General features: G+C 34.8%; 1 protein-coding gene across 1 annotated transcript in view; it reads left to right on the top strand.

Moving 5' to 3' along the window:
* LYST (lysosomal trafficking regulator) overlaps positions 1-16,216 on the top strand; it is a 161,971-nt gene that overhangs the window by 95,644 nt on the left and 50,111 nt on the right. Inside the window, 9 exon segments of the mRNA XM_021000474.2 lie at positions 67-245; positions 703-909; positions 4,757-4,933; positions 5,862-5,938; positions 7,509-7,697; positions 8,740-8,885; positions 8,975-9,071; positions 11,635-11,696; positions 12,938-12,993. Coding sequence (XP_020856133.1) covers positions 67-245; positions 703-909; positions 4,757-4,933; positions 5,862-5,938; positions 7,509-7,697; positions 8,740-8,885; positions 8,975-9,071; positions 11,635-11,696; positions 12,938-12,993 — 1,190 coding nt within the window.

Raw genomic sequence — 16,216 nt, 5'->3', positions numbered from 1 at the left:
ATTAACATAGTGTCAATGACTTAATTAATTTTTGTTTTCTCTTTATGCTTATTTTTCTATTAAAAGAATTTAATCCAGATTTTATTGATATTCTGAGTACACCAGGGACCACAACTCAAGGCAGAACCTCAAATTCTGAGGCTGGAATTTCTGAAGAGGAAATTCAACATGAACACCTTTCCAATTTGAACCCATTTCAGAAAGAAATGTTAATGACTATGGTAGAAGGAATGAGAATAGCACTTGTAAGTAATTATGTGGAAGGTTTCCATTAATTCTTAAGGAATGGAGATTGTATCTTTCTCTATTATGTTTTTACAACCTGTTTCTTTTGGGACTCTCTTCCATTACGCTTTCTGATTCTGAGATTGCTTAGATACAAAAGTAATAGAGTACTTTAGATAGCTTCCGTGCTCATTTACTCCCTCTTAAAAAATATTCTTTATACAGTAATGATTGCTAAGTCTGTACCCAGGGAATAATTTTTCTGTATTGTAGTGGGGTGAGGCCAACAGAGTATGAAATATCTGGTCACTAATAATACTTATACTCCTCCTCCTTTCTAACTTTGCTTTTTAAAGTAGTTATAGCTATAACAGAAAAACCCTGTTCTTAGACCTCTTTTTAATGTTAATGTGATAGGAATAAGCTGTTTTTGTCCCCAGTAACTCACTGGCAAATTTATTCTTCTCTTGATTGAAGGGCTTAAGTAAAACCCATGCTCCCAGACAACAGTGGAGTAAGATTCTGTTGTCTTGTAAAGAAACCTTCCGCATGCAGCTTGGGAGACTCTTGGTGCATTTATTGTCACCCACCCGCCATCCCCAAGAGAGGAAGCAAGCTTTTGAAATAATTTATCAGCCAAATCATCAGGAAATACTTCGAGACTGTCTCAGCCCTTCTTTACAAGTAAGCATCTCAGTATTTAACGTTCAGATAAAATACTTAAGGACATAAAAAATTTCACAGATAAATTACTGAAACCGAAATACATTGTCTAATACAGTAAATGGCCATTTTAAAAACCAAATAAAGATCTGAAGTCAAATCTTGCCTCACATGTTTGCTAGCTGTATTAATCTGGGCAAGTCATGTCTCTTCTCTCAATTTTGGCTTCCTCCTCTATAAAGTGGAAATAATAATAGCACCTACTTCATAAGGTCATTGTGAGATCAAATGACATGATATGTGTAAAATACATCACTAACTTTAAAGCCCTATGTAAATGTTAACTAGTTTTTTAATTATCATAACTATTATTTTTAAAGTTTAGTTTTTAAGGTTATAGATATCCTAACTCATATGTAGTAGGCTAAAAATATGTCTGTATTTTTAGCAAAGGAAAATTATTGTTAATTAATGTTAGTGTTAAATAATGTACTAGACAACATTCTGCCTTTGTACACATTTCCCAACCCCTTCTTTTGTTACCCAATTTACTAGATTTGGAAACTTATAAATACCAGATCTGAATTCTATGAGAATTTGTTTTGTTTTGGAGATTGCTTTGAAAAGATTTTCAGTTTTAGTATATGTTAACCAAGTAACCATTGCTAAAAAGTTTAATGTTAGCACCAAATTTGTGGCATGTGAAATAGATTTTTATTGAATGTGCTTCTGAATATAGCCCAAAGTAGAATACTTAGAAGAATTTTAAACTTGGACATTTTAGTGAATATCTTTATATAGTTGCCTGGAACTAAGCCATACTTGAAAAGGCATAGAAAAGGCTGAGCATAGAAACATATTGCTATCCTATTTTACATCTGGGGACAACATGTTCCATATTAAAAGCCACAAATTAGTTATAATAATAGTAGCAGCAGTAGTAGTAGTAATAATAGTTGTAATGGTAGTTGTTATAAGAGTGGTAGTAGTGGTAGTAATAGTAGTAGTGGTGGTGGTAGTAGTGGTGGTAGTAGTAGTAGCAGTTATTATAAAGGTTGTAATAACAATAGCAATGATAATAAATTTACATTTATGTAGCTCTTAAAGTTTTTTTAGTTTTTCTTATAAAGTAGAAAATCATTGACAAACATGAACATTTAATGTTTAAAGAAGACCAGTAATAGAAGATTGCTTATAAAATCACATTTATTAAATATGTCTCTTTAGAATGTTAATTTTAAGATGTATACAAGATGGCTAATTTGGGATGTAGAAAAGACAGCTGAAGATGCAAGACTGGAGGTCAGGAGAGCGGTTAAAGCCAGATAAATAGATCTGGGAATAGAAGGGAGATAATAAGATCATTAAGTAAAATTGCACGTAGAGAGCTCAGGACAGAGCCTTGGAGGACACCCTCAGTTAGTGAGTATAGCCTGGGTGAGGATCCAGCCAAAGATTCTGAGGATTGGTCAGATAGGTTAGGAGAAGAACCAGTAGAGAACAAGTGTTGTGAAAACCTGAGTATCAAGAAGGAAGATGTAATCAATTGTGCCAGACTGCAAAGAGGTTAAAGAGAATCATTGGTAACTAGAGAGAGCAATTTGATTTGAGGCTGTCATTGTCAGTGATATTTGAAAAATTATGTATGATGAAAGAAGTGCCAAAGTATTGTAGAGGTCTTATGTTCTATATTCTTGTGGATAACACATCTTTGGATGCAATTTACAAACCCTCTACAATCTGACAGATGGTCTTAACCATTACTTCGAAAATCACCCCATGCCCAACTTACTAATGAACTTTTAAAACAACTTGATTGGTTCTGGTGACAATAGACATAAGCCTTTGAGGACCTTCTAGAGCCTCTGTCCTGCTGAAATAGAGAAGAGGGAGTGGACTTGTGCTTTCCATATTATATGGAACTCCCAAGAGAGGAAGCTGCCTCTAACAATGCATATCAGCACCTTATTGAGTAGTGGTGTCAAACTTAAGTAGAAATGGATCCTTTCTTTACATATTGGCTCACAAAAGCCACAAATTGACATTATCTGTATTTTATTTTTATTTACTTTGTTAAGCATTTCCCAATTATATTTTAATGTGGTTCTTACCCACAGGTTAAGTGATTTACTCAGGATCACACAACCTATATATGTGTGAGATTGGATTTGAACTCAGCCTTTCCTGACCTCAAAGCTGGCTCTCTGTCTACTACACTATGTTACCCTGTTGGCATAGCCTTTGCACAAGATGAGACATTAAAGTATAGGACTGGGATTCTGTTTAAACTATTAATTTTTGATTAGCAAGATTGTTCTTTGGGATAGTAAAGCATTTCCTTGTTTTTACTAGTTTCAGAAAATCCTTCTTCCGTCTTCAGTTTTTGATATTTTAAAAATAAAATTTTCTTAACATTTTGTTTTTACGTCATGTACGATTTCTGAGTTTGTCCGTTTTTTCTACCCCTCGAGAGTCATCTATTAAGACAGAAATTTTTTTTAAAAGGAAAAGAGTTCAAAACTAAACAATATATTAAAAACTCCTGACATTATATGCAATATTGCAACCTATATTCCTCCATCTCTGCAGTGAAGGGGGATAGGGACTTTCTCTCTGGGACAACGGTGGTTATTATCATTTCATAGCATTCAGTTTCAATTGTTTTGTCATTGTTCTTTTGATTTACATAGTAGTCATTGTGGTTATTTTTTTTCCAATTCTCCTTACATCACTTCAGAAAGGCCTCCCATGCTTCTCTCTATTAACTATATTCATCTTTTCTTATAGTACAGAAGTATTCTATTCATGTACCAGCCTTTCCCCCACTGATAGTCATCTATATTGTTTCCAGTTCTTTGCCATTATAAAAGGTTCATTTATAAATATTATTAACAATATGGAGTGATCTTTCATAAGGTTGATAAGAATTTACATTTCTTTTGTGAACTCTAAGGTTTAAATTACAGTTTTTAAATTGAGGAGGCCTGTGCCGATTGTTCCAAATCTCGGTGCAGTTTTAAGCTTCCTGATTTGTACTCTTTCACTGTGTACAAATAATAACTTATGCAGAATGCTGTCTATTGAATGATGATTTCATTTGTTATTTGTGTAAGAGAGTTGACTCTTGCATTGAGATTGATTGAATAAGGCATTTGTAAAAATCACTCTCATTATTTTATTATATATTCTATTTTTGCTATCATTTTTTGTTTTTTAATGCAAAAAAAAGAGTTTCATTACTCCTAGCAGTTTTGCCAGCACTCAAATTCTGCTGCCAACCGATGGCAGACTTTTTATAAATTAAACTTTGAAAGACATACCTAAGCATAATTTGGCTTTTTTTCTCTATAAGCAGTCATCTTAGTTGGTTTAACTTAACCCTAATATTATGCCCAGATCTTATTCAGATAATCTTTATAATTCACTCTATTTTTGGTGGGAGTCTCTATCCATCCTTGGGTAATCATGATTCAGGATCCCTGTGGTTTCATTTGAGTCTCTATATCTTTTATTTTTAGTGAAAATAAAGCTAATAAAAGAGCAGAAGAGTGATTCCCCTTTAGAATTCCTGACCAACCTACAGCTTTTGCAACTTCCCTTGTGTTTTTATAAGCTTTAGAAAGAAAAATTGGGCGGGGGGGGTGGGGCTTTTAAAAGAACTTAGATCCTTACCATGGGGAAATAATTAATTAGACCTTAATAAATTTTTAAAGAAAAAAGTGAAGTCTTTACTGAAGAAAGTGATGCATATTTTATAGTGCTTTTTGTGTGTTGTTATGTTTTTTGTATTTTCTAATTGTAGTCCAGTTCAATTCAATAAACGTTAAGTACCTATTTTTTCTTTTCCTCCTAACCCTTCCTTTTGTAGCATGGAGCCAAGTTAGTCCTTTATTTAAATGAATTTTTGCATAATCAGCAAGAAGAATTGACTGAAGAAGAACTAGGCACAGCAAGATTATTCATGAATATTTTAAAATTGTGTGGTCATAAATGCACTCTTCCCAATCTGCCAACAAAATCAGACTTCCTAAAAGTAGTTAAAGAGGTATGTCAATATAAATATTGTATTTACAATTTAAATAGATTTACTATAATAGCTATATAGATATCTGCATATAAAGATGTCTCTATATGATATATTAATATAATTTAATAGATTTTAAAAAATCTATCACAAAGAATTTCATCAAATAATAAAAAATAAAATAATTTGGTTTTTTATGCTATATAAAAATGTTATTCTTTTCATCCTAATGTTGCTTCATGCTTATAAATGCTTCTTGCTTCAACAAAGAAGAAAAAGAATTTAATTTTCAGTAATTCTTTATGGTGATCATTTTAAAAAGATAAACTTATGCTTTAATGGAAAGCGAGTTTTGAAGCATTAACTTTCTTTTTTAAATTTTATTTATTTATTTTTAGCTGTCAACATTCACTTCCATAAGATTTTGAGTTCTAAATTTATAAATTTTCTTCCCCTCTCTCTTCTCTCCCCTCCCCCCTTCCCAAGATGACGTGCAGTCTGATATAGGTTATACTTATGCATTCATATTAAACATTTTCACGTAAAGAAAGAAGAAACAAAAAAAGAGAGAGAGCAAATAGTGAAAGCATTAACTTTCAACTTCAGGCCTCATATAGCAGAAGAGCAAAAATAGTATAAGCACTTGTGTAGAATCCAATAAAAAAATTTTTTCTAGTATATCAAAGAAAGGGGAAAAAATTACCTTTCTTCTGTAATAACATCCTGGTTTCCTTTGACCCCACCTTCATGGCATTTGTGTCCAAAAGAATTGCTGTGTGATGTCAGTAGTGTTTGAGGGGTGAATAAATATGGATCCCATATTTTAGTTTGCAAATAAATACTATTTTTCCTTGTTTAACCTTTATTTCATATTCAGTTATTAGAGTCTTATTGGTAGCTAAATGAATCATACTTTGTTATAAAATTATTATGCAAAAATTTTTTTTAGGAGTTAAGGAAGTATGAGATTGAGGAATCTTTGAATAAAGCTGCCTGGCAAAAAACAGTCAATAGTAATCAACAAAGGTAAGCTACTTCATTTTTTTAAAAAATTTTATCTTTGAGGAAATTGTATAGAAATTATGTACTCAGTATGCATTTTTAACAACTAACATGTCTTATAGTTCTTTGCTTATATAGAGAAGATCTGAACCTGTGATTTCATTGGTAATGGGGAGATCCCAAGTAAGGAAACTCTTTCTGCCAGTGCAAGTTGGCACCTTCTCTGCAATTTCTGTAATCTTAAAGAGTTGTTTAGAACATTGAGAGGTTAAATGGCTTGCCCACGGGCAGTCCCGTAGCCCACATTTGAAAGAGGAAAGCCCAGCTCTCTAGCTACCATGCCATGCTACCTACATATGTCCCTAATCATACAGACATAGGAGAGTACATTTCAGGTAGTAGGCAGAAAACAACTATTTATTTAACTTATATGTGAATTTATACATGTGTGTACTTAGGAATATATATGAGTAAAGATTATGTGAATGAATGAAAAAATATTAAGTATTTACTACATGAAAAGCACTGTGCTAAGTAAGCACTGGGAACAGTAATACAAAAGTCAGTCTCTGCTCTGACAGAGCTTACATTCTCTCTGTTGTTTTTTGGTTTTTTGGGGTTTTTTGGTCTTTTTTGGTCAGGCTATGGGGTTAAGTGACTTGCCCATGGTCACACAGCTAGTAAGTAAAAGATTTGAACTCAGGTTGTCCTGAATCCAGGGCAGGTGCTCTATCCACTGCACCACCTAACTGCCCCATTGGAGCTCACGTTCTAATGAGATTACTATCGCATGAAAGGTTTCAGCTGCAAGTCAAATGGCAAAGGTCCCCTGGTCCTTAAAGTATAGCAGCAAAGTATATGATAATGCTTCTTCTTTAGTGTCATTTTCACTCATAATATCATAGTAGTTTCTGTATGTTGAACCATCTGACAATGCCAAAGCCTGTGGGGACAAGAACTCTGTTTTCTGGGTCTTTAGGAGCAGTTGCCAAGCTATAGCTTCCCAGGATGAGAGCTATGGGGACTGGGCTGGAAGTGTTGCTGTTCCCAAGGCTCTTGGATTCAGGTCTTGGACTGTCTCCACTGAATCCGGTAGTTTGACCTGACTGGCACATAATGCCTCCTGCCTCTTCCTCAGGGTACCCTATTTCTTCAGCTACGTAGGTTGTCCAGCCTATGAGTGGCAGCTGGTGGGGATAGCTCTTCTCAATCATAGTTGCTTCCCCAGATGATGTCTTTGAAGGCTGGGCTGGTAGAAGCAGCACCAGTGATCCAGGGGGGAGGCTTCCATTAACAGGACTCTTGGGTTTATCTGCCTGTTGGTGACAGCTGGACAGCAGTCATTCTCCACAATTATTTCTCCCTTCACTGATGGCTGCAGGGGCTGTGCTTAAAACAGGTCTGGTGGTTTGAGAGTCCTTCCATTTCCAAGTCTCTTGGGTTCAGAAATTCATGCTGTAAATAATGCTGTCATTAGGAAATCTCAAAAATGTAAAGCAATTAAAATTGTCAAGTTCAATATAACTCATTGCAAATTTTAGATAACTTATAATTGCATTATTTCAGTGTTTTTTTCATGTTTCTGTTCATTTAGTCTCTTTCAGCGCCTAGATATGAAATCAAAAGATATTTCTAAAATAGCTGCAGATATCACTCAAGCAGTTTCACTTTCTCAGGGAATTGAAAGAAAGAAGGTGATTCAGCATATCAGGGGAATGTATAAAGTAGACTTGAGTTCCAGTAGACGCTGGCAAGAACTTATTCAACAGCTTACACATGACAGGTAAGCAAAATATGATTGGTTCTTCTTGGCAAACTTCTACATTTTTAACACATTCTCGAATATCTCCAGAGGTGACAACATTATTTTATACCTTTACGATATAAATATTTTATGTTTAAAATGTTTTACTCTTATGTTTAAAAAAAACTATGTATGAGGATGTCAATTAATTTGACCTATTTTAGAAAATTGATATGATAGCTAGGCAATATGGAAAAAAATTTTACTTGCGAAAAATACTGGAAAGCCAAGTTAAATCTATCATATCCGGTAAATTTTACACACGTAGTGTATCACATTAAGTATTATCTTTAAATAAATCAGGTAGATCAATGAGAATTTATCCAGCGTCCAGTGATCAGAAAGGCATGACCTATCCAACGCTATCCTGACAATTTTCCTTGCGATCACCTGACACAGCCTATTTCAGAAGCAGTGGTTCTATCCCATCTTCACTTGAGCTGTGTATACTATTCTCGGTGGCTTGGTACCATTTTTATGTTTTAGAAAATATTTTAATGAAGAAAGCTAATGCTGCTTTTATTATTTTTTTTTAAGAAGGAAAGGTAAGTAGAATGATTCTCATTTTTCAAATGGTAAAATAAGACAAGGAAGTTTTAAGATTGAACAAGTAGTCAGCATTAGAAGTGAAATCTAGAGGCAGCTAGGTGGCACAGTGTATAGAGCACTGGCCCTGGAGTCAGGAGGACCCAAGTTCAAATTTGGCCTCAGACATATAACACTCACTAGCTGTGTGACTCTGGGCAAGTTACTTAACCCCAATTGCCTCACCAAAAAAAAAAAAAAGAAAAAAGAAAAAAAAAGAAGCAGCAGCAGCAAAATATGAACTCAGGTTTTCTGTTTCCATTTCCATCCTGTTTCTCATGAACCATGTTTAATAATGTGTCTTAACTCATGCATTACAAAATACTTAGGTTACGTGTTTATTATAAATTGCTACTATCAAGTAGCATCATGCTAATTTCATAATCATTAATTATGAATTGTGCTACTATTAATATTCCCATATATTCACTCGTAGAGCACTCTGGCATGACCCTGTCTCTTATCCAACTTCTTGGCAATTGGATCCAACAGAAGGTCCAAATAGAGAGAGACGCCGTTTACAGAGGTGTTATTTAACTATTCCAAATAAATACCTTCTTAAAGATAGGCAGAAATCAGAAGGTAATACTGGTTTCTTTCATATTTGTCTTTATATAACCAGTGCTGTAGATGTAAAAATAATGCATGTTTTCCTTTTTTTCCCCCAACAGAAGTCATTAAACCTCCCCTTTCTTACTTATTTGAAGATAAAACACATTCTTCTTTCTCTTCTACCGTAAAAGATAAAGCAGCAAGTGAATCTATAAGGTAAAAACTTATAAACGTAACAAAAATTGTATTTGCTTTTTCCCTAAATTTGATGCCATAGGAATTGTCTATCATTCTAATAACTGTGGCATGTATACAGTATCTATTAAAGTAGTATTTTTATGAAAGATAATTATGTTACTTTTCATGTATGTCTGTGTGAAATGTTCCATATCGTCTAATCCAAAGAAACCAGAGGTGGGAAATTAATTCAGTGTTTCCTAGTGAGGTTTGCTGGACAATGGAAATAATGGCAATATTGATAGTTGAAGGTGTACCCTTTTGTTTTTAGCCCTTTGTTCTTGAAATATGCAGGGATGTTGTAACATTGTTAGAAAAGTAGTGCAATTTTATCCAAATGGCTTCTCTCATGATTATTTCAGCTTATTTGTTTAGGGAACATAGAATGAAAGATTACATCTGTGCAAGAAGGAATTGAGGCCAAGAGTGGAAATTATGTTTGTGTATACAGAGTATACAAAGGAGAAAAAAAACCAATAAATTTGGATTAAAAAGATCAATCTTAAGAAAAAACAACAGTATCAGTAGCTACTTGTATGAAAAAAAGAAAATACAAACTTGTCCATCATTCAAGGCATTTAAAAAGAAATGTGCCTGTGAAATAAGCAAAAAGCAGAAATATTGTAAAATTAGAAATTTAACCAACTAACAAAAGGGAGAAAAGATAACCACTGCAGACCTAGTGAAGCTGCATTCTCCAGAGTCACAAATGATCTCTTACTTGCCAAATCTAATGGCCTTTTCTCAGTCCTCTTTCTTCCTGACCTGACTGCAGCATTTAGTATTGTTGATCATCTTCTTTTTCTTAAATATTTTCTCCTCTTTGAGTTTTCATGACATTGTTCTTTCCCTGGTTTTCCTCCTCTCTGTCCAGCTACATATTCTTGGTCTCCTTTACTGGTTCTTTTTCCATGTCATGTCTATTAACCATAGGTATCACCCAAGGCTCTGTCCTGGGCTGCCTTATGATTTCACTCTGTGCTTTCTCACCGTTGATCTCATTAACTCTCATAGGTGCAAATATAATCTCTATGCAGGTAATTCGCAGATCTATCCATCTAGCCCTAGCATGTCTCCTGAGCTACATTCACACATCACCAACTGCCTCTTGGACATCTTAAACTGATATTTCATGGACATCTCTAACTCTAAATGTTCAAAACAGAATTCATTGTATTTCCTACAAAACCCTTCCCGCTGCCAAATGTTGAGGACTCTGCTGTCCTCCCAGTCACCCCATCTCACAACCCAGGTTTTTCATCCTCAATTCCTCACTCTTTCACCATACATATCCAGTCTGTTGCCATATCTTACTGTTTCTGTCTTCACATCTCTTCTATCTGTTTCATTCTCTCCACTCATCCATAATCCTAGTTCAGGCAAATTAGAGGTCTCTAATTTGTCTCTCAACTTCAAGTCCTTCCCCGCTTCAGTCCATATCCCCTTCATTTTTTAAAGTAAATTATCTAATGTGTAAGGTTGGCCATATATTACCTGCAAAATCAAATATAAAGGCCTCTTTTTGTCAGTCTTTATAACCTGGCCACAATCTTCCCTTTCTAGTCTTCCTCTTGACTTCCCTACACTGGCCTGCGTGTAGTTCCTTAAACATGACACTCCATCTCCTGTCTTCTTTCATTTACATTGACTATCTTTTATTCCTGGTATGCTCTTCCCTCTCACCTCCTACTTCTTGGTTTCCATGGCCTTCTTCAAGACTCACTAAGGAACCACCCTTGGTAGGGAGGCCTTTCCTGGTCTGCCTAGCTGCTAATAAAGCCTTCCCATCTCAGACTGCCTTCCAGTTATTATGTTTGTGTCCTGTATATAATTAATTATTTACATGTTGTCTCCCCCAATAGAATGTATGCTTGAGGACAGGAACTGTTTTTTGCCTTTCTTTGTATATCTACTGCTAGTACAATGTCTGCCAAGTAGTAATTGCTTAATAAATGCTTGTCATGTGATTGACTAGTAAATTAAAATAGACCAAAAGATTTTAGCTAGCTAAAGGGTTATTTTATTTTTAATTCATCATTGAAGATTATAAGAAACAGAGTCAAGTCAGTATGTTGATGAAATGTTCATGCAACTGAGTGCAGTACTATATAAGTGGAATTTATTTAATAAGAGTTCCCTTTTTGTTAGTATTACAAATAAGCCAACTTAAATACAGTGAGGTTATCTAAATGATCCATCTAGCTGTTTATAATTCATTCACATAAAAAATTAAAAGACTAAATAGTTTTTTAAGAAAGTGTAAATTATAAAACATAGGGTGGCTTTTTAAATTAATGAAGTTATATTTATAGTAAAAAAAAAAGATTGTAGGGATTATTAGCCTTTCCAGTTCAGTTTTTTACCTCCAAATGTGAAAAAAACATTTTTCCATTGTCATTTAGACTAGATTTTGATAAGATAGTCTTTGCCTTTGAAGTCCCTCTACTACTTTGCTGAAATCTATAGCCAGATTGGGTGGGGGGGAATACACAGTAAAATGGGTCAGAACATTAAATCATAATTTTTTTTACTGTTTTGACAGAGTGAATCGAAGATGTATCAGTGTTGCACCATCTAGAGAGACAGCCGGTGAACTATTATTAGGTAAATCACCATTTTAAAGAACATAGCACGCATGCTTATCTCCCCCTTCTTATCTGAAAATATTCTATCATTAAATTTGTATTGTACTTCTGAAAATTATTCAAATTCCTCCAAGTTGACATCCATCTTTATGCCTTTAAAAGCATAGCAGTAACACTGTGGAACTTTTAAGTTCCGTGGTCAGTTTTACTTCAATTTTTAGTCATCCCATTATTGCATACTAGATTAGATCTTGAATGCCAAATATTATTTTTTTACCTACTCTGTTCAGATATACTTGTACAGAAACAAAGGCCTACATTATGTGATTTCTCCTCTATAATTCGTGTCCCACTTTTGTATTAGGCTTCTGAAATTCTCAGCATGTCAGTATCCTTCTAAGTTATCTGGGCATTTACATTTCCTTGTGCAGTAAGGGAATTAATTTCTTCACTAAGACCTCCTCACAGTGTCAAAGAGTAGGAAAGAATTATTTGTTCTTGGTACTCATATAGATACAAAGGGTCTGCTGCCATCCTTATGGCTCCTAGTCTTGAGGTTATTATGATTTTGCCTATAGGCTTTCCAGGTACTCGCAGGTTGTATGATATATAAGGTCTAATAGTCTGTCACTTTCCCTTAAGTTAGTCACCTGTGTTCTTTATAGTCAGTCTGGATCTCAGGAATATCCATCGTGTATTTAGGAGTATCCAACAAAATTTCCTAGAATGTAGAAAATTTTGTAGTAGGAAATATGTCTTAAAAGAAACAAGTGAGCTTGTGGGTCTATTTTGGCAGTCTTGTAGTCAAATCTTGTAAGTCAAATACCTTGGAATCAGCAAGGTACTTAATTGGGGGGAATGGATAGAGTGCTAAATTTGAGGTAAAGATTACCAGGTTCATATACTGTCTCTGCCATTCAGTAATTTTGTGACCATGGCCAAGTCATTTATGGCTTCAATGTCCTCTTCTATAAAATGGCATTAGGAATACCTCTAGTACCAGTCTCACAAGGTTGTTTTGAGGCTCAAATGAAACGAGTACTTCGCAAACCTTAAAGTGACATAAATAACATAACATATGACAACAGCTCTTATTCATTTTTTGTAGAAAACTCCATATTCTAATTAACTGTCCAGTTAAGTAATTGATTTATTAACACCATTATCAAAATTTAATAGTAATCTTGCTATAGTATATTCAGACTCAGTGATAAAGCAAATACTTCCTTTGTTAATTCTGTATCAAATGGTTTTCTGCAGGTAAATGTGGAATGTATTTTGTTGAAGACAATGCTTCTGATACAATTGAAAGTTCAGTGAGTATAGGTTTCATTTTGCACAAGTATAAACTTAGCTAAATGTTACTTATCCTATATTGTTCCTCCTCTGTGCACACCATCCTATGGTCAAACTGTGGCCATTCTTTGTCTCAGCAAAGTGTTTTGAATTTTCCTGCCTCCACACCTTTTATAACACTGTTTTCTACTCACAGGATATCTTCCCTTCTCTTTCTGCTAAATTTATATTAATCCTCTAAAAGTTCAGCTCAGATTCCATGATTTCCCTAAATTCCTCCCCCCAGACTATACCCTGTCAGTAACAATTTTATACCTTACAACTCACAGAACATTTGTTTTGCACTTCTCTAATGCACTTAAGAAACATTATTTTGCATTATTGTTATTTTCCTGACTTATATTGATAAATATTTCTTGAATTGTTGTCAAAGAGACTGAGATCCCAGGATTTCATATTATGTGTTTTGCATTTTCAAAATGGTATGCACTCACATCATCCCTTTAAGAAAATCTCCAGGGGCAGCTAGGTGGCGCAGTGGATAGAGCACCAGCCCTGGAGTCAGGAGGACCTGAGTTCAAATACAGCCTCAGATACATGATACTCACTAGCTGTGTGACCCTGGGCCAGTCACTTAACCTCAATTGCCTATATAAAAAAACCTCCAGAAAAATGCTCCATTTTGTAACTTCTGAGTACTTGTTATAGTTCATCCTAAAGCCTTCTTGCACTTTCAGTCTATTCTTCTCATCATTGTCTTCACTGTTAATAAAAGAGCTGCTAGCTCCCATATTCAGTTCACTACTTATCAGTATGGTCTTTCAAAAGAAGACAATCCAGGGGCAGCTAGGTGGCATAGTGGATAGAGTACCGGCCCTGGATTCAAAAGGACCTGAGTTCAAATGTGGCCTAAGACACATGACACTCACTAGCTGTGTGACCCTGGGCAAGTCACTTAACCCCAATTTCCTGGTGAAAGAAACAGAGAGAGAGAGAGAGAGAGAGAGAGAGAGAGAAGGAAAGAAAGAAAGAACATGCCCCAAAACAGATTTGTGATGATTTTAGTAAAAGCTCAAAATTGTCATGATACTTCATAGGTTGGATAACTTCAATAATCTTTACTTTTACAAAGTTGTATAGCCTCCTTAATTCAGACAAACTTGGTGCTGAAATTATGCTGTTGCTACAAGTCATTTGTAGGATATGATTATATCATGAGTATGTAATGATTTCAGAGGAATTCTTGAGAGAAATCGTGAAACTTGCTTACAAACAAATAACGAGAATGATTCTAACAAATAATTTGAGGGAGAGTGATTCATTTCATTTTAAATAATCAAAGAAATTCAGTAGGAATTCTTTTCTAACATGCAGCAATTAGCACCAAATTGTCCCTAAATGTAAACAAAGTTAAAGCCTTTTTAAAAATTTGTTGCTTTTGAGGGCATCTAGATGGTGCAGTGGATAGAGCACCGGCCCTGGATTCAGGAGGACCTGAGTTCAAATGCAGCCTCAGACACATAACACATACTAGCTGTGTGACCCTGGGCAAGTCACTTAACCCCATTGCCTAGCCAAAAGGAAAAAAAAATTGTTGCTTTTTATTAGCCAAAGCAATTGCAAATTTAGGAGTTCATTATTTTCTTAGGACTCCAAGATGACGTTTTAGTCTCAAAAAGTTCCTAGAAACTCTACCAGCTTTTATAAACAAAAGATAGTTTGTTCTGAGGAGTTAATTCTGAATCAAATAAATACAACGAATAATGTCCAGTTAAACTCTTTTCAAGTAAAGCAGTGTTTGACAGTGTACTGAAAACTCCATGGGTTTGTCCAAAGAAAATAATGAGGATCAAAGGAGATAATAATTGAAAAGAACTTAGCACAGTGCCTGGCTTATAATATAGGTGCTATGTTTTAAGCTAATTATAATTATAATGCTTATTCCATTCCTTTCCTTTCCCTTGTAAAAGTATACTTATTCTTATAAGTATGCTTATAAAAGTACTTATTCTGACAAGGTGAATGGGTAATCAGAAGAGTTCAGATATAGGATTTGCTTGGACCCTGCCAACAGTAAGTTAAGTTTTTCTCAACAGAAATTATTATATGGGACTCAGTTTGCCTAGATAGTTGCCATCTTTGCAGCTGCTGTGTTACCCTATGATCTACTCTGTAAAACCACTCAAGGCATATAAAAAGAGTATCCCATTACTAAATGGAATATTTTTCTTCTTTTCTTCTACCCCTCATAACTTATTCCCTTGGCATTTTCATTCACTTACACAGCTTCATTTTTCACCTTTTCATAGGTGACTACCCAATTCCAATTTCTATTCCTGAGTTCTCTCCCAAGTTCCAGACTTAATATACTTGGATTTCAGCAAAGCATTCAACAAAATCTCTCACGTCTTTGTGAGAAAGATGACAAGTCATGGACTGAAAGTGCACATAGATAGATCCAGAACTGGTTACAGGTAGTCTGGTTAAGTAGAAGGAGCATTGGCCTTAGAGGCAGAAGATATTTAGTTTCAAATCCTGATGCTGGCACTAACCACATGATCATGGACAAGCTGGCTAACCTTTACGAGCGTCAGTTTTTTTAATCGTAAACTGGGGATAATAGTAGTCCCCATGAGACTGATGAGACATTTGTGAGGCTCACAGGAGATAACACATAAAATGAGTTGTAAACCATAAGTATTATAAAAACCTCATCTGTTATAATTAAAGATAACAAAAGAATAATGACAAATGGACCAATCTCAACTAGAGAGCCACAGGATTTTGTTTAACATTTTTACCAATTGTTAAGAAGAAATCACATCAGATTTCCAGGTGACAAGAAGCTAGAAAGCATAGTTAATATTACAATGCTGATGGAAGGTAAAGTCCTTTAGATGAAGGACTATTCCTTTTTTGTGTTTGGATCCCCAACACATTGTCTGCAGTAGATACTTCATGTTTATTATATTTAATTGAATGATTAATGTCAAAATTGGAACCTAAAAAGATTTTGTTAAGCTATCATTCCTCTCTGGAAATGTCTTTGCTACCCTAGTCTGTCTCCTGAGCTCTAATCTGACATTTCTAACTGCCTGTTGGACAGCTAGATGTCTTGCTGACCCCTCAAAGTACAGTATGAGGAAAAGTGAATCTTTATCTTCTTAGTTTTCTGGAAACTTCAAAACAAAATATGACTCCTCCTTCTCCCCACACTTCCATTCAGTGACTTATTAATCCTTC

This window comes from Phascolarctos cinereus, unplaced genomic scaffold (genome assembly GCF_003287225.1).
Source record: "Phascolarctos cinereus isolate Bilbo 61053 unplaced genomic scaffold, phaCin_HiC Scaffold_5;HRSCAF=322, whole genome shotgun sequence".
In the NCBI taxonomy this organism is placed as follows: Eukaryota; Metazoa; Chordata; class Mammalia; order Diprotodontia; family Phascolarctidae; genus Phascolarctos; species Phascolarctos cinereus.
Note: the sequence above shows the minus strand (reverse complement) of the source record. Positions and strands in the feature narration are given on the sequence as shown.